This window comes from Notolabrus celidotus, chromosome 16, assembly GCF_009762535.1.
Source record: "Notolabrus celidotus isolate fNotCel1 chromosome 16, fNotCel1.pri, whole genome shotgun sequence".
NCBI lineage: Eukaryota > Metazoa > Chordata > Actinopteri > Labriformes > Labridae > Notolabrus > Notolabrus celidotus.
Genome location: NC_048287.1, coordinates 6,451,436 through 6,474,774, shown reverse-complemented (window position 1 = coordinate 6,474,774; position 23,339 = coordinate 6,451,436). Strand labels below are relative to the sequence as shown.

Sequence of the window (23,339 nt, the reverse complement as noted above, 5' to 3'; positions counted from 1 at the left end):
GGTCTTAATGTAACAAAGTTTAGAGTTTACACTTTTAACACTTGAAAAAAGCTACAGTTGTTTGCTTCTGTCTACAGCTGTGAAAATATAAATATTCTCTCTTCTTTCTCATGTTTTTCTTTCTTTTTCCTCTCGTCTGCATATATATTTCTGGTTTGTGTCATGTTTGTCACAAACTGTCAAATATTAATGCAATTTATTCTTGCAGCAAAAGAAAAGAAAGAAAACATTTTTCTTCTGTGCTTGTGACTGTGTGCATGCGACTATCACCTTCCCTCTAAGAACTCTGGCCTATCTTTTATTGACAGCTAATATCATGTTCTGTAAAAGAGGGCGTGCACACCTAGGTGGGCCAAAAAAATAATAAGAGAAAGTGAAAGAAAGATTACATAAGGATATACAAAGGGGCAGGGAAAGAGAAGGAGAGAGACCTAAGACACTTAGATGGAGAGGGACCATCTCACCATGATGCCAAAAAAAAACTCTGTGTGGTGATACTAATGATTAAGCAACCCTTAGTGTCCACAATCATTACTGAAGCTTGGGTCGCAGAGGGTTGCCGCCGTGCTGTGTTCTATTTGTGTAACAAGACCACCACTGGTGCAGATGAAACCACTTGGGTCAGATCAGCCGAGTGGTTCGGCCCGGCACCTGGGCCGCGAGAGCAGTCAGACCGAAGGACCCAACCCGCTGCGGGAGACCCAGGCCAGGGGACAAGCCAAGGACCCAGACCGGAAGCAAACACGTACCGCCGGAGCACCCAGGGCGACCCCCAGGTCACCCAGCAGGAGGAAAGGGGGGCGAGGGGGGAGAGATCCCGCAGCCCCCCCAAGGAACACCTCCACAACACCGCCCCCACAGCCCCCCAAGACAGAGTCAAAGGAGCCACCAGGGCCGAGGGGGCCCAGCACCAGGAGCAGACAGCCAGGCAGCCGGGCAGGACCAGAGCCTGCCAACCGGCGCGCCGGAGCGGGGGGAGGGCGGAGGCGGCAGGGCCAATCCCCCCCGCCCCCCCCAGCCACGCCCCCCACTCTCTCACATTTTTCTAACCATTGCTTTTAATAATATTCTTTATTTTTCAACTTTTATGTTTTGTCTTTCGTAGTATTAAAACTTCTGTACTACTTTATGCTTCGTCTCTACGTTCAGTGTTTCTGGTTAGGAGGGCCTCTCCAAAAGCCCTAAAGGGTGTTTTCGGGTCCTCCTTTACGTTTCTTGTAAAGTTAGAGGTTAGCCACCCTTGAATTTATCTCTCAAGTCTGTTTCATCCATAGACTGTATGGTGCATGAACGTACCCTCAGTGACGTCAGCCATTGGTTTCTAAAGTAGAGTTTTAAAGCCTATCGTTGGTGGACGCCATGTTGGAAAAGCTGACTCAGCCTAACTTTAGGTCGACCTAACAAGAGGCTAAGAGGTGGAGTTTAGGCAGGCCTTAAGTTTGCCTCTAAATATGTTTAAAAAATTACATGGGTAAATGTTTTGAAATGCCAGAACAAGCTTTTAATAATTGCCAAAACTAAAAGTGCAACATATCCATGTTAAATGTATTAGCCACAGTGTTCTACCTAAATGCATCTGCAGAGAAATGGAAACACTACCAGGTTCTTTAGAGAGATGCAGTTTATTTACACTTGGTAACCTGCATCTGGTCGCACCACGAGGCCTCCTGTACGACCTGCCACTGTGCCGAGAATAGATATCGTATCGCTTCCCTCTGAGTCAACCAGACTGAGGTTTCTGTCGCCTGACAACAGAGGCGTCTCACATCCACAGATGAGCCACACAGAGCGCCGGGCTTCCTCCCCGCCTGCCTCCAGCACACACAAAGACCTCCCAGTGCTTTGTGTGAGGCAGACATACACCATGCTATCACTGTTGTCACTCACTCTAACATCAGGGGGGCTTCTTCTACGTCCTCCGTATACATCCGCTCCGCCAGAAGAGTGCTGACATTTCAGACGTTTTATTTTTTCTGCGCCGTTAACCTTTCAGGGAGGAACATGATGGTTTGCCCAAAACTGTCTGCAGCAGCGCAGGAGAGGAGAACGGAGGAACCAGCTGACAGAATTCATCTGCAGCGGATAAGATGAGCTACAACTTTGTACAACACTGGATTATAACAACAGGACAAGTGAAAGTGAGAGTGCTTTGATTCTGACAGAATAGAGACAGATTTACTGCTACGGTTTTCAGGTCAGAAATCACTTCCTCAGACACCCGATTAAAGTGTGCCATGGTCAACCTCTATCAGTCACAGGAATACTTCTCCTTCATTGTGACTTTCAAGTACTGATGTAATCTGGAGAACTTGAGATTAGGGATTCACCGATCCGATCCTGGTATCGGATATCGGCTAGATCGGACTCAAAAAGCTAGATCGGATATCAGTGACAAGGGGCCGATATATAGTGCAGAAACCATACGGCAGATCCATTCATCTCAGGTCCATGCTTTTCTGTGTTTACAACAGCCATGTGTGTTTTCTGTGGGAAACACTACATTTACATATTTTTTATTTTCTCATTTGAAGCAGTTTTTTTTATACAGAATATGTAATTCCTCTTATCCACTACTGAGGGTTTACAGTTGAATTGTAATATCTGTTGGTTAGGAAGATTAACTCACCAAACTGCTGGTATATATTTATAATCTCTTGAGTAATGATACTGTCAGTTTAAAAATGTTTATTTTATTTCGGTTTACAAAGTCAGAAAAGCCTGAAGTTGCCAAAACATGATTCTATCCTCACATTGAGGAATAGAGATTGTTAAATCAATACCGGGATCAGATCGGCTAGTATCGCTATCGGCAGATACCAAAGCCCAGGTATCGATATCGGTATCGGGACCTAAAAAGTAGGATCAGTGCATCCCTACTTGAGATGGCAGCTTCCAGTCATCTGTCACGTCACGTCACGTGACTTTCCTCAACTCAGCTTTAGTACGGCTGTGTCCGTGAAATAACGACGTGAAGGCAACAAGACTTTGCTCATGAAGTAGGTGATGACAAACTCAACAGAACTATCTAGTGGACTGAAGAAGCTATTGATTTTATGATAAAAACACAGATACTTGGTGGCCCTGAATCAATACTAGGGGTGCAACGGATCAAAAAACTCACGGTTCAGATCGGATCACGGATTTGAGTCACGGATCAGATCATTTTTCGGATCAGCAAAAAAAAGAAAAAAAGAAAAGACAAATACAACTTTGTCCATTTATTTTGTAAAACACTTTGCCCATTAAATAAAAACAACATTCAACTCAAAATGTACTGCATGTGCAAAGCACACTATCTGTGGGCCCAGTCCTGCCTCATTCACTGCATTTCATGGCATGGCAAGTGAAGGAGCAGAGGAACTTCAAAAGTTTCACTCCATTCTTCTTTCATTTGTTGATTTTCACCGTCCACTTTTCTTTGAGATGCAAACTGTGAACACACCGTTTTTGTGCATTCTAGGGTCCTACAGCTGGCAAAGTGCCAATATGCAAACTGCTCCATAAACAAAAGTGAAAGTTAAAAATTGCACTCGCAGCAGTGGACTTTAAGTGACCCAGTAACAGCCTGCCTGCGTATCGTTGACATGGAGAAAAGTCCCGGTAAACACGCGGTGACCCGACCAAAACACAGAGTGAAGGAATAACAGTTAGGGGACCACAAATAGGCGGCCGGAATTTCATAACGTGGTTCAAGCACATTCAGCATTCACTGTATTTCACAGGGAAACCAAAATGCTCCCACACGTGACAGAACAGATGCAGGAGGGTTTTCAAGTTCCTCTGCTCCTTCACTTGACATGACTACCGTTGCACTTGACGAGTGAGTGTAGATTGAACATGTGGTCATCACGTGAACACACAACTTTTTTTTTCATCAACTGATCCGCGGACCACGTCCGTGCCGAACCGTGGAGAGCTATCCGTACAGATCACGGATCAACGATGATCCGTTGCACCACTAATCAATATGATATACCCATGTAAAAGACGCTGACACTGTGCTGCGTAGATTCTTTTCCCCATCTCTAAAAATGATCCAACGCCGTTAAGAGATGCACAAATTGTGTATAATGTGTTTCAATGAACGACTGACATATCCAAACGTGTTTTAACCAGGCTGTGAACATGTTGCGTTAATTTAACACAGGACCTAATGGGAGTTCCTTTGCTTTTGCAGCCAGCCTCAAGTGGACACTCAGGGAACTGCTGGTTTTGACATTTACACATTTGCCTCTTTTTTCCAACACTGCAGGTTGCAGCTTGGATCATTCGTAAATACGGAGTAATACTACCACACCGCAGACACTTTCTTTCACATTAGAAGAACATAAATACGAATCAGAGTTTGACTTCTTCTTCTGCCCAATAAAAACCTCCTCTCTCCCTCATCAGCGAGGTATGCAGACATTTCTTTGTTACATCAGTGCATCCCTCACATTCTCAGGGCTCCTGTCAGTCATGTGCTCTTCATCCCAATGTTTCCGCTCCATCGGTGAAGCTGTCACCGATGGAGGGATATAAATGTATCGTTAGTTTTACTGTCAGTGTTAAATCCTCACTTGTAATCAAAACACACAGAATGCAACATCTCTGTGAATCTTCTCCTCTCTGTGTAAAACAAACCTCTCGTCTCTCATGTTTAAACGAATCTACTTTTCTCCATCTCCACACTTTGTTTTGTTTCAAACCTCTGCAGTGACTCATCTCCTCGTAAAAGACCTCAACACACTCTGCATCTGCACACACTGGGCTCCCTCTTTAATCACCACTACCTGCTCACAATGGTGTTGTGATGACGAGAAGAAACACTGTAATGAGCTGCCTGACAGAGGCACCGTAATAACTTCACCAGAGAGCAGAGGAGGCTCTGTGCTGCTGCACACACACCCTGACAATTTAGCACAATAGCAATCAGCCTGTAAAGTTCTCTCTGAGCTTCATGAGGACGGAGAGAGATGAGTATATTTCTCTACAGAGAGAAGCCTGATCTCTCTCTCTGCTCTTCTTAAAACAGTTATATTAATATAATATGTTATTAGGCACGGGTAGAAAAACAGTCTTATAAAAACACTCAACTCAATTAACTTGACTTAATGTTGAAGTCCCCACCAGACAAATCAAGAAGAAGCTGCAATTTTCACTGAACTACTGTGTCAGAGAGACGTAATGAACTCAAAAAGGATCACTTTTCTATCCTTAGATAAATAACAATTCAACATTTCAGTAGTTTTACTGTTTTAGAATCACAGTCTGCTCTTTTTGGAGGAGAAGAGACCTCTGTTGATAATTTAGCTGGCAGTAAAATCTGTGTGAGTAACGAATTCCACCAGATCAGTGCCATCCGTCTCTGATCTGTCAAAGCACCGGATCTGATAGGCTTCTATTCTAGTCAATGTGTTAACTTCCACTGGATCCGCTCCGTTGCGTTCCGGCTGCATCTCTGATCCGGCAGGTTGGAGCCCTCCGGATCAGATACACAAGACTTCTATTTTAGCTGGATGCTGGAGCACGACGCATCAATCTCAACATGCTCTGTTGAGATTGATGTGGAGCGGGACAGGAAGTCAGGTTTCACCAAAACAAAATGAAAACATCCGGTTAATTTTCAGAATAAAACACTGCGTTATCACCAGATCATATTTCACTTAACTACAACAACAAACCGTCATGAGGAGCGGAGCCAGGCCTGGAGTCAACAGGTCAGAGGTTTTCAGAGGACCAGAAAGACAACATGGATGAGGAGAGGAGGAGGAGAATCCTTGGTTCAGTGATTACCATAGGAGACAGACCGGACACAGATCCATCTCTGATAAGGGTTAACTTAAAAGTTTATAACCTGCGGTGCATCAGGGCTGCAAAAAACTGAAGTGTGTTTTTCTGTCCTTATTAATTATTTAAGCCTTCATTGATGCATTATACCATCTTGTATTTGGATCATTATCTCTATTATCTGCTTTGAAATCAAACCCCCTCACTTCTTTTATCACACTGTGCCCAGCCCTGACACAGACTGTCACACCTGCACGGAGAAGTAGAGTAGACAAACATCAATCATGTCTGACAATGAATAAAGTTCTGTTTAATCTGCCTTATAGTAGAGCTTTCAATTAAATAAAAACACAGTTTTCGTCTGCATGTGATTTTCACAACACTTCACAGTATGTGGGCTGCAGGTGCAGACACAGTAAGAAACCGCTCTGTGGTCCTGTTAGCGGTCGGTATGTTAGCGGTCGGTATGTTAGCGAGTGGGAGTACACAGTCTTAAAATCTGTCTCACTTAATTGAGTCTGTCGGGGTGTCTGACTGCAGAAGCATCACATGCATGTTTAGATTTTACCAGACTCTGCATGAACAACTGTCAGCTCCCTGTGTGTTTAAGTGAAGAGCTGCTTTAAAGTGATATCAGACTTTTATTGAAGATCAACCATGGAAAACAAAAGTGGAGACGGCATGACGTGCTTCCATGTGCTTGCACATCCTGCACTGTGACTATTGTGTGCAATAGTCAAGTGATACATTGTGCAGCCCTAACCTGCACTGCTCTGTGGATATAAGCACTGCAACAAAAAACACAAACACAGGAGGACTGTTGGTTGAAATAATCAACCTCTGTCTGAGCACGTTTCACAACAATTCCTCCATATCTTCTCAACTTTCTTTCATGCTTTTGCCCGATACAGGCTCTACAGGAGATGTCTGATACATAGGACTCCGTTATTGTGTCTTTAACATAACTTTTGGTAACGATTTAACAAAGTGTTTCTTTTAGGGATGGGCATTTCAAGCCAAAATACTATTTGATAATCACTGAAATGTATTTGGCCATTATTCATAATTGAGCTCTGACAGAAGGTTTGAAACGTAGAGTTGATGCAACAGCGACTAACACAACATTTGTTGTGCTGCAGGTGTAGACAGTCAAAGTAAACACAGGGTTCCCACTCTTTTCCAGAGATCATTTTCCAGGACATTTCAAGGACATTTTCATTGATGATCAAGCTGGTATGACAGTCTAAATTGAGTTCCTAATTTAGTTCCTAAATAGTCTAATATGTTCCTCTCAGTGGAAGACTACATTGAAAGACGTGCAGTCTATGGCTATCAATGAAATCATCTCTTACATACTTAAAAACTATGGCAAATTGATAATAGAATAATGCAACCACAGATGTACAGCACTTCACTTTATTAGTGCAAGGCAAGGCAAGGCAGCTTTATTTGTAAAGAGAATTTCTTACACGAGGGCAACTCAATGTGCTTTTATCATTGTTGCAACTAAGCAACAATGATGCGCAACTCTCATCTCAGCTTCTCTTTTCTCAAAAAATTTAAAATGAGCTAAGAAAAAAACAAAAGAGCCAGCAAAGGAATCAGGAAGCTGCCTTAGTGAAATAAATAAATAATAATAATAATCAGAGGATCAGTGCATAAATTGACCTAAATAGATCTGAATGACAGAAATGGCCGCAAATGTTGAATGGGGATGTGTTTTTTTTAACCTTGTTAGATCGCACGCAGTCATGTTGGAATAATTTTCCAGGACAATCCGTGATTCTCCAGGACATTTGACTTTCTCCCATTTTCCAGGTGTTTTCCAGTACTGGAAAACTGGTCAACTGTTTTCCAGGTTTTCCAGTTTTTCCAGGACGTGTGGGAACCCTGAAACAATCCACGACACACCTGTCCCGCTAACAGTCCGTTTGTGTGGGAGTCGCGTTAAACAGCAGTGGGACGGGGCGCTGGTGGTCTAGCGGTCTAAGCGCCCCACGTACAGAGGCTACAATCCTCGTCGCAGGGTTCGCCGGTTCGATTCCCAGCCGGTCGACCATTTCCTGCATGTCTTCCCTCGCTCTCTACTCCCCATATTTCTTGTCTCTCTTAAGCTGTCCTATACAATAAAGGCAAAAAGGCCAAAAATATAACTTAAAAAAAATAAAATAAAATAAAACAGAAGTTGGACGAGGTGCTGCTAGGAGCGGAAACTGGCAGCGGTTGTCTCAACCTTTATGTCGGTGTTTCTGTGATGCGTTTCGTTTATGTTGACATTTTACAGCCATGCTCAGTCTCTGTGATTATCTCCAGTGACTGTCACAAATGTTTCTCTTCTTCTTTTGCTAATGAAGTTAGCAGTCTTCTCCCCCTGTTAGCTACTTAATGTGGTTAGCGAACAGCTTTAAGACGCTCTACAGCCATTGTCTGGCAGGAATACCATATTAAAATCCGGCACCTGTGAAAACGATGAAAAATTGTACTTTTAGAAGTATGCATTAACTCTTTGATTTTCAATAAGTAAACGAATATTTGAGCATTCAAAAATCATGTCCCATTTCTAGATTCTTTGTTTACAAAAACTGTATTTTACGGTTCAGATGTGATCCACCGAGTCTCAGATACTTCCTGTAAATAACTCTGGAGTCATTTGTTTTTATCACGTTGACCAGAGACGACTTTCGTGCCATGTTGTTCATAATGTTGACTTTAAAGAGAAGCAAAAGATGTTCCTGAAAGAGATATGCAAATACTCACTATGAATGCACCAATATAACAGCTGTGTGCCAGTATCAGAGGACGCTCCCCTCTTGATGGAGATCAGCCAGCAGGCAAATGATCTGGCATTCATTGAGCCCGTATTTATCGGGTTGCATCAATTTAAAGATGGCAAAGTGGTACGCCCTAAACTTAAACGTGATGTGAGGCTTTTGATGTCACAATAAAGTAACAAAAATATATATCAAGTATGAAGAACACATAGCTCTGTTTATGTTTGTATTTATTCATTTATATATTTTAAATATCTTTATTTTATGCCTCTTCAAATAAGTGATGCATTTAATCAAACTGGGACATCACAGTATTCATGTTTTAAGAAATGAAGGCTTCTCTTCCCCCTGAGTTTGTGATCATGAAGCAGCCAGAGAGGCTTTTAAAGCAGGTTTTTATACACGCTATAAAAACTTTGTTCAGTCATGGAGGTTGTTTGTTCGACAAAGTACAGCCGATTCTCCTGTTCACAGCACACCTGCTCAAATGTGTGTTGAGCACCTTTCTGCACATGTAAAGGTTGTTTAGAGTACCTGAAACAATTAGAGAGGATCTGTATTTTACAGCTTCACTGCTTTGTTTACTTCACGGACTCTCCCTCTCTTCACTTTGTCTCCATGTCTCTCTGTCTCTCTCTTACGGTGGCTGGGAAGTGCAATGCAAATGTACAAAGAATGAAACATTTTTACATGGTTAGTTGTAGTTGGAGACAAATTTACATTTAAGAAAAATAATTTACAGGGCGCCGTTGGCCTAGCGGTCGCAGGTTTGATTCCAGCCTCGACCATTTACTCCATATCCTCCCTCTCTCTCTCTACTCCCCACATTGCCTGTCTCTCTTCAGCTGTCCAATACATTAAAGACGAAAATGACCAAAAATATAACCCAAAATAATTTACAAAATCAGAAACACTTTAACAAGCAATGAGAAAATCTTACAAGAGACGGAACATTTTAACCAGCTCTGAAACAAAATTAGAAACGGTAGATTCTCCCCAAAAAAGGAATGGGGATTTTCAAAATAAAAGACATCTGTAATGTGAAAATGTGCAACAGCCAGGGACTTCATATATATTTGACATTAACAACCTTATTTCCTAGAAAATATTTGGACTCAGACTGAAAAGAGAACACCTCAAAATGTGTTCCTCCCAATCACAGCTATTTCTGATATGGAATTTCTAATTTCATGTAAATGCTAAATTTCCAAAGGGTTGTTAAAGGTGACATATAATGCAAAATGGACACAGAGGTCGGTTTTACTCCCCACGTCTGCAGATTTGAAGATCTAGTGGATGATTTTTATTTGTCATGGAAAAGTGCTAGCGCTAGTTAGCATAGCTACATAGCTACGTGTCGTAGCTTTAGCTGTAGCTGTAGCTGTGTACGAAGACACACGTCGACATACTGACAAATAAAACAACAAGTAACACAGAATCTGTGACCAATCCTTCAGAAAGGTCCTGCTGCCTTTCTGGCAGAGGTTGTTTTTACTCCCCACGTCTGCAGATTTGAAGATCTAGTGGATGATTTTTATTTATCATGGATAAGTGCTAGCGCTAGTTAGCATAGCCACATAGCTACATGTTCGTAGCTGTAGCTGTGTACCAAGACACACGTCTACATACTGATAAATAAAACAACAAGAAACACTAAATCTGTGACCAATCCTTCAGAAAGGTCCTGCTGCAGGCGCCTCTCCGTCAGGATCAGATTCTGGATCAGATTCAGAGGGTTGAAGTAACGCTAACTGTGAGCAGCCGTGTATATTCAGCCAACATGTAAACATTAGATCAACGTGCTGGACAGCCGAGGCCACATCCACTTCCTGAGGGGGCGTGGTCAGAGGGAAAACAGAGTGTTCTGAGGAGGACTGAAGAAGAGGGCTTTTCAGGCAGACCAAAATCTGATTTCAAAGTGTTTTTTTGAGCATAAACTTTAAAGACATGTTTTGGGGACCTCTTAGACCAATATATATTGATGAAAAAAGCGTGATATGTCACCTTTAATATCAAAGATGTATTAAGTCCCTATTACAGATGTCTTTTATTTTGAAAACTGTTGGTATATTCCTTTTCTGTCAAAATCTGCAGTTTGTGAATTTGTTTCGGGACGGTTAAACATTTTTTCCATCTCTTGTAAATTTTCTCATGGTTTGTAAAACTGTTTTTGATTTTGTGAATTTGCTTCCTTAAATGTACATTTGTTTTGGCTTCAGTAAAAGTCTTTAATGTCATTTTGTTTCATAAAATGTAAAAATGTTTTCCAAAATGTAAATTTGTCTCAAACTTTGTAAAAGTGTTTCATCCTTTGAAAATTTGCATTGCATTTCCCAGCCAACGTACTTTGTCACTCACTTGCTCGCTCGCGGCAGCTCTGGTTGAAAGTATCAGAGTAAATCTGCTTTTTTTTCTTAATAAGCTTTGGTGCTTTTAGATGCTATCAGACGTTAAAATAAAGAGGACTGTATTGTTTCAAAGCACACGGCATTGAAAATGACAACTTGAGTCAGTAAAAGCACCAGAAGCAATAAAGAGTGATAAGAGAAGCTGATGGGAGATAAAAATCTACTTCCTCTCTGAAGCCGGGCACACAGGAGGGAAACTTCTCTAAACCTCCACCTCTGCAGCTCCGAGCTGCTTTCAGGGCAACGACGACGACGCACAGGCCAGCCACTTCCTCTCCAGGGACGAGGCTGTTTTTAGATACCAAGACGCTGCTGAGAAAAACCTCAGTAATCTCACACATGCAGGACGGTAACACACACTGCAGAGGGGTGTGTGGGTGTGTGGGTGTGTGTGTGTGTGTGTATATGTGTGAGGGGAGAGACCGCTGCCAACACCAGCAACTGAACAGGGGGATCACATGCAGCTCAGATGGCTCACTACAGGCTTGGCAGAGTCTCTCTTAACACACACGCACAATACAAATCATCTAACTCAGTAATCCTCAATAGTCAATAAAGCTGCACTTATTGGGACAGCTTTTAACTGAATATGGATAAAACTAAGTCTGTCACACGGCGACATCAGAAACAACAGCTCACAAGCTTTTTATCGACACCGTGAGGAACAACACCAGATCACACACCTCCACCTCCGCCTGTTTCAGCTGTAAGAAGGTGTGAAGAAGGTGGATGTTTTGAGTACAAGAGGGGGAAAAAATAGTGAAATGAGCAAAGGTGAAAGTCCTGTTCACCCTGAAAGAGGAGAAACTGGTTACATGGAGAGTCCATTACACGGCAGCTCAGAGACAACCTGACCTGAAAGTGCTTCCCCCTGCGCTTTCAGAGTTTTAACCATCAGGTAACTTCAGGAGGAGATCTCTGTGGATGATTTTAACCTTTAGAGTACTCTGAACACTGAAGGAATCCTCACCTCGAAACTTCTCCTGCTCCTAGAGACCGACTGCATGAAACTAGACTTGGTAACGTGATACGGTCTAAAATAGGGTGTCAGGTATTGACAAGTACGCCTGTTAAAACGCAGCAGCATGGCGATAGCCGATGCAACACCATCACCTCTAAAGTCCAGGAGCGTTTGACTCAACGCTGCAGAGAGAGGAGTGGCCTGCAAGATCTGTAAACCAGGACTTATAATGGGAGCGCGGAGGTAATGAGTGAGTGTTTGAGGACAAGACAAGTTCTCTCTTTTTAACCCTGTGAAGCCTGAACCATCAAGTAATTGCCAGAAAATTCTAATTCTTTGAAAATTGAGTGTTTATTGGACCTTCTGAATACAAATTTTCATATGTGATTTTTAATTTGCATCATATTTGATACATCAGGCATTCTGGTGTACATTTTCTTTTTTAAACAAACTTAAACTTATAAAAATAAAATGTATAGCCTATTAAACATTGAGTTTCCTTCAAATTTTTCCCATAGTAATTTCAAACCTAGAAATGATTTTTTTCCCATATTGCACGACAACGTCATACATATGTTTTAGCAAAAAGACCTAATGTATTTTTTATTTCTTCTCTGAATTGTTCAATTTTTAGCGGAAATCAATGAGCAAAAGACAAGTATTGACTAGGGAGCCATGGGAACATTCAACTAGTCATCAATCATCATGATACAGCAGGTTGCATATATAAAAATACAATATACGTTATAAATATCTCAGTTTCTACTCTAAATATATCTAATTATGTCATTTAAACATGTTCTTAAATAATAAAAAGACTGTATGTTGCTTTAGGAATGCATAATGTATGAAATGTAATAAAATTATGATTGACAGGTCTCCTAATAAATACCTGCTGTATCAATCAACACATTTTTAACACGGTTTGACTATAAATTAAGTAATGAAATATTAATTAGTTTTACATTGCATCAATCCAGTAACTAATCCTCTTGAAGTTTCAGTAACAATTTGACAGTTTTTTTCATTCAAACTTTTTCAAAATTGGTAAAAATATCCCTGAAAAACCTTGAGTGGGTCTCTGATCCACAGCTGCCATGTTGGATATCTGTTCTGTTCTGTTTTGGATAATTGTTCTGAAATTTTCCAACAGGGTATTTTTGTACGGTCATTTTTAGTTTTTTTGCAAGGTGCTGAAAAAAGTGTGCAGTGGTTTTATTTGAGTTACAACACACCTTAAAAATGAAAAAGGATTACTTTGTTTACAAAGAAATAAGAGAAAAAATATATACTGCAACTGTCCATATCTGAGAACTGAAATAAAATAATAGTGATTTAAATTTTGAGTTCAATGGCGTTTTCTTTAAAAAAAACGTTAGCGAATCGTGGGTTGAGTGTATCCTTACATCCCTAGCTAACTCTGGTACAAAGCATCAAATAAAATACATAAAATAATCAATGTCATTTGTTATCCAATTTATTAAGCATTTGGATTAAAAATCAATGTAATTATTTTCTGAAAAGTTAGTCGATTAATCATTTAATTGATGTAATTAATATCCAATTAGTTGATTAATTACATTATGGAGGTATTTTATTATCCGATTAGTTGATTAATTATTTCAATAATACATGTAATTATAATTTGATTAGATGATTAATAGTTTCATTAATAGATGACTATTTGACTTTAAAAATAGAGGTTAGTTTTAGCTCTGCTGTAATAATCCCTGAACAAAACTTTGGAAAAGCCCATGAAACACATCGTGGTTTGATTGCATCGTTAAATCTCTTTTGTTTATTACTTTTAATATTTTTATGTTCAACTAATAAACCCTCTTTTTTTCTACTGGCCTCCTTTATGACAGAGAGACTGCTTAAAAATCATGTCGTGTTAATTAAAGCTAAAGATATCAATAACACTCTTTAAGTCAACGCTACTTCCTAACCTACTTAGCACTAATTGCTCTGTACTCTAAACAACGTCTCATTTTCCTTAGCTGTCATGAGCCCAGCGCTGGAATGTCAGGAATCCGTCTGACACCCGAAGGCATCATTGGAAGACGAGATGTAGTGACCGACAGCGAGGCGGAAAGAGAGAGACACAGAGCACATAGCGTCAGGATGACAGCAATAAATAAAATCGTTGGTCGAGAGAAAAAGGAATAAAACATGGAGGATAAAAGCAACAGTGTTACAGAGGGAGGGAGGGAGGGAGAGAGGGGGGGAGGCCTGTGATGTCTGCAGTTCACACTTGAGTGACAACGAGGCAGCAGAAGAATAAAAAAAGAGGGCCCTGCTCGGCGTTCCCCGTGAGGAGTATAATTAGATTTTGATAAATGACAGATGAAAGACTCTTTGGCTTTTAGTGCTCATAAAACAAAGTTTGCTCCCAGAGAGGCGCTGATGATAATGGAAACTAGTCAGGATCAGTCTTTTCTTCATCACTCAGTGTCTTTTTTAAGAGCGAACAGAAGCCCGAGAGGAATGAGACGACAACCGACTGACTCATCGATGTGTAATCCATTAAACAGCATCTGCAAGGCGAAGCAGGCCGGCTCCATTCATACCCTAATGAGCAGATTCTGTGCTAAATGAAGCAGAAAGAACCCAAATCCTGTAAAAATCCCCCCTCGCTGCACGTGCTGCTGAATGGAGAGTTTCACACCGACTGGAAGAGGACAAAATGAAGAGAGGGGGCCTTTCTCCACGCTCTCACACAGAGATAAATCACTCAGGGTGCGGTCACTACGCGCATGTGAGGAACTCTCCCTCCTTCTGTTGAGTTGGTCAGGTGAGAGCAGCGTCTCTTTCAACTTGGGTGTCACCTCATAAACAAACACACACACACATTTGCACACTTGCACACCTCACTCAGACGCAGGGAGAAGTTGTGTTGAGTAGCAACAAGCTCAAAATCAACAGTGCAGATGTTCATCTGGTGTAAGATTCACTTCTCCTGCCTAAGAGTTTTTACCCCTTTAAGTTCTAATCGTCTTCTTTTACTCTACTGGACTTGAGTTTAAAGAAACTCAAATGATCTGAACTAAAATCTGTACTATGATGTCAGTTCCACACTCCCAGGTTTGATGTGTAGCTTCACTTAGCTTTACATGAGAGAACACACAGAGGGAAGCTGGTTCACCAACATACAGCACTTCTCCAAGAGAGAAATCAAACACAAGACAGCCGACAGCAGGAAACACCCTGAACTCTAACCAAACTGACACTCTGACCGCGTTTGTGTAAAAACCTTAATCAGGAAGAACCACTTTTCTTCACAAGGCGACACTAACCACCTTGCTATATTTCCTCTCTGTCCCCCTGGTCTGAGTGACGGGTTCGCCTTGAATCCGAGAGTGTTATTACTTTGAAGGATTCTAAAATCAGGATCAAGGATCATCTGAGCGGTCAGCACTCATTTATCTCTTGGTGTCATTTCTGCTTGATAGTCTGAGTTGTCTGTTCTCTGTGTGAAGCTTTAGGACTCATATTAAACAAACTCAGGACAAACTATGTAAAGATGAAACACATAATCCAGACTAGCATAAACAGCAGCAGCTGACACATGCAGGAAACCAATGCAGAGTGAGAAAATCCCCAACAGTCTGCCAGAGAGCTTTCTGTTTTTATGCCCCTAAACTCTGAACTCTGCCTTTAAACATTAAAACAGCCAGCTCTCTGTGTGTTTGAAGAGAAACCTTAAGACTTAACTTTTCTATCTGGCTTTTAATTTGGAATAATTCATTTTAAGCCCTGGATTGCATTATTTCCATTATGAACACTGGTTTTAGCATCATTTCTATATTTTATTCTATTCTATCTTATTTTATGTTATGCTATTTTTTTTTCTGATATCTATCAGGTTTGATTTTATTGAAACAATTTTATTGTATTTTTCTCGTATTTATCAGATTTTATGGTATTGATGTTATTGTGATGATTTCATTCTTCCAGAACTTATCTGATTTTATTTTAACATTTTATTGTAATGATTCAATTCATTTTTCTGATATTCATTTTATTTTAATGATTTAATGTTATTTGTCTGGTATTCATTTTATTTTAATGATTTAATATTATTTTTCTGTCATTTATTTTATTTCAATGATTTAATGTTATCTTTCTGATATTTATCTGATTTTATTGTATTGATTCCATTTAATTTTTGTAATATCTATTTTATTTTATGTCAATGATTTATGTTATTTTTCTGATTTTCATTTTAATGATTTTATTTTATTTTTCTGGTATTTATCAGATTTGATTTTACTGATTTTATTGTATTGATTCCATTTTAATTTTCTGATTTTATTCATTATAGACTTGACTGTAATGATTCGATTGGATTTTTCTGTTATTTCTATTATTCCATTTTATTGATTTTATTATTATTGATTTTATTTTAATGATTTTATTTTAATTTTTCTGGTAGTAATCTGATTTTATTCTATTGATTTTATAGTATTGATTTTATTTTACTGGTATTTCTATGATTCTATTTTATTGATTTTATAATTATTGATTTTATTGTAATGATTTTATTTTATTTTTAAGTTTTTCATATTACTTCCCTCTATCTTGTTTTAGCCTTGCATCATTTTAGATCATTCTGTTGATTTCTGTCTCTCTGTTGTTTTGTAAATCACTTTGGGCTGCATGCTTGAATGTATGAAAGGTGCTATATAAATAAAAGATGAGTTGAGCTGAGTGTGAATATGTAAATTAAGGCTCACTTTGCCTTATTCTATTATCAGTGCACCACAGATTTGACTTTAATGACTCCTGTTTACTCCTTCACAGTCACTTGTTGCACAGATTTAGTCTTGTATATTAATTCCTATGTTTGATCTCAGCTGCAGTCCTGATGTTTTCAAACAGAGCAGCACCAAGCAAGAATTAAAACTGTGAATACGCTTCATTTGATGTCATCATATCTTAAACTTAACCTTAAAGATCAGGAGTTCAGCAGACGTTCTGGGCTCAGCCCCAGGAAGAGGTGAACCACCTTTATAGTACTGAAAACATGAACATAACCACAGCATTGATCATCTTTTTTTCTAGCACAGGCCCCTGGACTTGTTTTGACTGTCTTCAAACTCGACTTAGACTTTGGTTGACCCTCTTAAATCTGACTTTGGACTCATCTATGTTGCTTTGAAAGAGAGTTGCCATGATTGTCTTGAAATGAGGACTTGTCTACACCACTTTTAATTAACCTGGACTCATGCCGGCTGCCTCAAAACCTGGTTTGATCTTTTCTCAGCAGTCGGCGAACAAAACGTGGAAACGTCTTGTCCGCTCTGACACACAATGGACTCGTCTTGACTGTCTAGAAACTTGAGCTCGCCTGCCTTAAAGCACAACTTGGACTCGCCTGACTGCCCAGAAATTGGATTGGATCTTGAAACCTGACTCAAGCTTATCTGCTTTTCTTTGAAACTTGACTTGAGCTTGTCCCGACTGCCTTGAACCTGATTGATCTCATCTTAACTTCGACTGACACACAGCTGGATTCCACTTGCACAGAGATCTGACTTCCACTAATGTCAGTCTTTTATTCCCGTCATGTTTCTCCATGACTTAAAACAAGACAGCACATATAGAGGACATAAGTTCACCCCTTTTTAAATTCTAATCAAACCATCAAGTCAAAATGTTTTCCCTCTTTATGAAAACAGTCTGGTGTGAACCATCCTCCAGTCATCACGTCTTTTCTCTCACTGAGCTTCAGCAGGCTTCAGTGTGAGGAGTTAATCCATGACACCACAGGGGGGGCTGGGGGCAAATTTGACTTGACTTTAGATTAATAGCTCCTTCTCTCTCTCCCTCTCCCTCTCACTCACACTCTCACACACACACACACACACACACACACACACACACACACACACACACACACACACACACACAGATTGGTGGGTGTTAAATGAAACCACCCCGCGGTGACGACGGTTCATGCTCTAAAAGCATGTTTAAGTTCTCGTATGATTTTAAACTTCCTAAATGAAGACATCTTCAGACACACACCTCAAGACTCCAGCTGCTACAACTACTACTATCCGTCTCACCACTTTCGTCTCTCTCTCTCTTCATCTCCCTCTATCCCTCTCTCCAACACGGTCTCAGCAGATGTGTCTAACATGAGTCTGGTCCTGCTGGAGGTTTCTGCCTGTTAAAGGAAGTTTGTCCTTGCTACTGTAACTTGCTAAATGCTGCAAAGTGCTCTGCTCATGGTGGATTAAGATGAGATCAGACGGAGTCCTGTCTGTAACATGGGACTGGATCTGATCCTGTCTTGATGTTGGGTCTTTGTTAATAATAGAACATAAGAGTACAGTCTAGACCTGCTCTGTTTGGAAAGTCTTCAGATAACATTTGTTGTGATTTGGCGCTTTATAAATAAAGATTGATTGATTGACTTCATAAGCTTTACTCCCAAAAACATCTGCAAAGACCTGAACTGTTAGACCACAAAACATCAAATCTCCACCATCCACCTCTCTGAAATCCTGCCTCCGTCTGGAAGTAAGGGTGTGTTAAGAAAGCATGGCAGCAGCTTTACTATAAAGACTCAGGATAATCCATCAAAGCCTGGTGTACGTAACAACAAACACAGATTGTTTCATGTCGTGTTAAACATCTCTGTGCTGCAGAGTTTCTTCAGGAGTGACAGGAGATGTGAGGAAGCTCTAACAACTCGGACAGACAGTGATAACTATTCTTTAAGATGTGTCTAAACCAGCTCCGCTGGTTTGAAACATCTCTATCAGACTACACACCACAAAAAGCTGATCTATAGATAGGAGGACTGTGATGTAAGAAGTCTGACCGAGTGGAAACATGAAAATGCAGACCTCCACTCAGACTGCACAAGCATGAAATAACGAGGGCTGAACAAGTTTTAGGTCGCACTCAGATTATCATCTCTTCGGTCTCAATGACTTGTATGTAGAAGAAGTTCTGGGATTAGAATCCTAGATAGTAGACTGAGACAGGCTCATCAGAGTATGACGTGTGTGACTTCGTGGCTGACAGGACCGTGTCATTAATCTGATGTCTCTCAGCATCACAGAGGACTCCTACAGAGACAGACATGTTTTTAAACCAGGAGCAGCACTTTCATCGTTCTCCTCAAAGCCACCAGACTCCATTCACAGTTTACATCGCAGGAGTTTTTGGTCTGCTGATTTCATCCATCATCTATTTCCTTCTGCTTATTCAGGGTCAGGTCAACGTGGCCACAGCCAAAGCTAGTCGACCCAGAAGTCTCTCTCCTCATCAACATGTGGGGTATCTGGAAGTCTCCTCTCAGTTACGGCCAAATTCCACCAAATCTGTGTCCGGTCCATCTCTGATCCACTGAGGTCCAGCTCTGTGCTCTCTCCTCTGTCAACACAGAATGCAGCATGGAGCAGGATCATCGGACAGCTGGAGTCATGTGACCGAGGTTTTCCTGCTGTATTCACTGAATCAAGGATTCTCCTCCTCCTCTCCTCATCCATGTAGTCTTTCTGGTCCTCTGAAAACCTCTGACCTGTTGACTCCAGACCTGGCTCTGCTCATCATGACAGTTTGTTGTTGTAGTTAAGTGAAATACGATCTGGTGATATGTGATAGTGTTTTATTCTGAAAATTAACTGCATGTTTTCATTTTGTTTTGGTGCCTGACTTCCTGTCCCGCTCCATCTGCTCTGTTGAGATTGATGCGTCGTGCTCCGGCATCCGGCAGAAATAGAAGTCTTGTGTATCTGATATGGAGAGCTCCGACCTGCCGGATCAGAGACGCAGCCGGAACGCAACGGAGCGGATCCAGTGGAAGTTAACACATTGACTATAATAGAAACCTATCAGATCCAGTGCCATGACGGATAACAGAGGACTGGACACAGATCTGGTGGAAGTCCAATGTTAAACTTGACTGGAAACACCTCCACATGAAGGCTCCCAGGAGGCAAACCACAATGCCAAAACCACCTCATCTTGCTCCTTCTGATGCAAAGAAGGAGCAGCTCTACTCTCAGCTGCTTCTGCTGATGCCTGAATCAGTCGGTGTGTTTAAGGGTCACTTAGATCCAACACATTACAACACTCTGAGCCTGATCGTGGTACAAACAAGAACTTTTAGTGGACTTAATTTGATGAGGCACATGATTCAGCCACTACAGCTTGATTTGCCACAACAACAGATGCAACTCAGAAAGGTTTGGTTCCTTTAATGTGTAAAATAATAATAATATATGGCCGTGGTGTAAAAAGAAACTAGTTCCCCCTTTAATGGTGTTTCTCTAAATAGTTAATGAATGGTAAGCCTTGTTCACGGCCTATCAGCCACTCAAAAGACGTCAGACAGACGCACAGTTATCTTCAGGTTTATGCAGCAGAATATTCAGTTTCTCATTACTTTGATTCTTTCAGTCTTTTGATGGATCGGACATTTAAAGCAGCCAAGCATAAAAATCCTTCTCCATCCTGGCTCAGAGACAGAGCGGCTTTCCAAGACGTCCACATGAAGGACTGCATGAAGTCCTCAAAACAGACTCATTGAAAGAAACATACTATGCTGAAACATGCTCCTTCAATGACCCAGATGTTTCCAACAACGCTTTAATAAGTCTGCATTAAACAGAGCAGCACACTCATTCACTCACCTGCAGTTTGGCGGTGGATCCAACGTAATGTCGGCCAGTTCCTTCTGAATTCTGCAAAAGCAAACACATGACAAGCGTCAGGAGATAAGCCCTGATCAAATACTTGAAATCCAAACTCAAAGCCTGATAGAAGGATGAGGAGACCAGAAAGGAGGAAGATCAGCTCTGCTAAACCTCCTTGGTGAGATAACCTTTCAGAGAGCTTTTATGTGACAGACATTCACACAGGAACATTTCACAACCACAGAAATGTCATAAATCAGACGGGGCGTTTGAGTATTAGTCCTGGTTTGGACTGATGAGGTCTTTCCAGGTCCATGTGTTCTCAGTTAATTATGTTTAAAGTATCTCGACTTCAGACAAAGTTGTCTCTGATTAAGACAAACTGCTGACTTGTGTGTAAAAGTTTGGGATTGTGATAAATTCTCCCCAAAGACCAAAACCTCCTGGGAATATGTTGCTTATTATTATCACCGAAAATGTGTCTGTAAAAACCTTGAAAGGCTCTCTGCTCCACCGTGCTCTCCCTGCACCACATCCCTGACCCCCCACTCACCTTTTAGCACTAGTAGAGAGGAGTTTGGAGGTCTTGCTCATGCTGGCTTTGCTGTCTCGTTTCTTGGAGGAGTTGATGTCTTGTTGTTGCTGCTGCTGCTGATGATGGTGATTTGAGGATGAAGAGGAGGAAGAGCTGGTGCTGGCACGGGAATCTTCATCCGACATACCGAGCCTAGGGAACAAGGAAAGTTTAGAGAGGCATGCAAAACCACCTTTGCCCTGAACGTAACCCTGTGTAAAAACTATAACTTTAAAGCCTTGTTTGAAGCAGATAATGACAGCTTGGGCAAGACTTGACATCTTAAATATGTCTTTAGGGTGCACTCTCAGATTCGGCATGCATGAAGTGGATCTGCGGTTTCTACACTTGTTTCTACTTCATCTTACAACATGTGCAGTATATTGTTTTTCCATCTTCTTGCTTCTGTGTGTTGTTTTTTAACCTCTGTTTCTAGTCTGTGCACATTTCTCACTGCATCACTGCTTATTTATTTATTATAATTTTTTGTAATTGCTTATAATTTTTTTAATAATTACTATTTCATACTGTTTCGCACTATCTGGTTGTGTGAGCCATTTTTGTATGAAGATCTTAAATACACAACTGTTTAATGATCGAAATGTAAGCCGAATTAAACACAAGATCACTACAATTAATTTACAATCAATTATTATGATTAATTTAATCAGATTTGATGGTGGTGAGAGATTTCGGTTCAATTACACGCTTTTTAAAGGGAGTTTTGGCCCTTTATCAGTGAGCGTGAACGGCTATAGGCTGTGACTGTAAATCCCTCGATGCGTTCAGGGACTCCATAAACGCTGCCGTCGTTTCATCGGTCGGGTCAGGACTAGCCGCTGACCCGGTTATCTGGATCTATCAGTGGAAATCCGTCACGAGTGGATGTTATTGAGGAACTTATCCGTCTTATCGGCGGAGCATTTCCCCCTTTCATAACGCCGGAGTCTGACCTCGGCTAATGTTTGCAGTCGGGCGTTATTTTTAGCCGAGCTGCGACAAAGGAAACGATTTGGTGAAATAGTTCGGCTCCAGGCCTGCTTCTGCCTCCTGACACCACCGAGGAGGGAAACACGACACACCAGACCTCTGCTCCGGATCGAGGCGAAAAGGTCGGACTGGAAAAGCAGAGACACACCGACGGGGCGATGTCGCATTCGGCAGGGAGCCTGAACACTACCCCTCAACAATCTCCAGACGGATGAAACTTTCACCTGAAGAAGTCAGAGAGGATCTACAGCCATGTCAGAGAGGAACCAAGGCTTTAAAGCAAATACAACAGCATTCAAAACAAACACAACACAAGCTCTCCTCTTAAATTCAAGATATATCCGTCGACATGCAGCTGATCTCGGTCACAGGATGGACCGACTCTTAAATCCCCCCCCCCCTGAAGGCAACACAGATACATTCACGGACCCAGCTTCTCCTAAAACACAAACATATCACACAATGATGTTAGAGCAGGAGATGTAATACAAATATTTAGTATCTGATACCTTTCTTTGTGTGTGCAGCTTATGTGTGTGTGCCTCCGCCGCCTGGACGCACCAGTGTCAAAACACCCACAGTGAACAGACACACCACTACCGGTCATTACCGGGAAAATAAAAGCACGGACACGCAGAGGTGCCAACGAGATAAGATAAAACAAGATAAGATAGAACAAGATAAGATAGAACAAGATAAGATAAAATCAGAATCAGAAATACTTTATTCCGGGGGGAATTACAGTATGCTCTTATACACAGTATGTAAGGAAATCAAAATACGAGTAGAAAGAAGGAATAAAATAAGATTTAAATAAAAAATACAATAATATATAAATACAAATAATATACAAATAAAATAAGATACAAACACAAATAAAATAAGCTATAAATAAAAACAATATAAAAATAAAATAAGCTTTAAATAAAAACAATATAAATATAAAATAAGATATAAATACAAATAAAATAAGATATAAATACAAATAAAATAAACAAGATTTAAATACAATAAAAACAAAATAAGATATAAATACAAATAAAATGAGATAAATACAAATAAAATAGAATAATAAGGAAGTATGTACAGTAGCACAGACATTTTAGAATCAGCTATGTAAAACAAGATAAGATAAGCTTTCATAAAGCATGCAGGAACACTGAAGTGACGCAGGAGTAAAGACGCACAAGGACAGCATATCATGTAACCTTA

The 23,339-nt window shown here is 40.7% G+C and overlaps 1 protein-coding gene across 2 annotated transcripts in view; it reads right to left on the bottom strand.

The window, feature by feature from the left end:
- The window catches only part of ube2e1 (ubiquitin-conjugating enzyme E2E 1), a 29,190-nt gene extending 6,420 nt beyond the window's left edge, over nucleotides 1-22,770 (bottom strand). Inside the window, exons 1-3 of one of the 2 annotated variants that reach the window (XM_034705189.1) lie at nucleotides 22,637-22,770; nucleotides 21,117-21,290; nucleotides 20,561-20,611 (exon numbers count right to left, since the gene is read on the bottom strand). In XM_034705189.1, the coding sequence (XP_034561080.1) occupies nucleotides 20,561-20,611; nucleotides 21,117-21,290; nucleotides 22,637-22,734 (323 nt within the window). In that variant the 5' untranslated portion in view covers nucleotides 22,735-22,770. Of the gene's footprint in view, nucleotides 1-20,560; nucleotides 20,612-21,116; nucleotides 21,291-22,351; nucleotides 22,500-22,636 lie in introns of those variants that run through there. The other variant, XM_034705190.1, reaches the window with a different exon arrangement.
- Nucleotides 22,771-23,339: the final 569 nt, after the last annotated feature.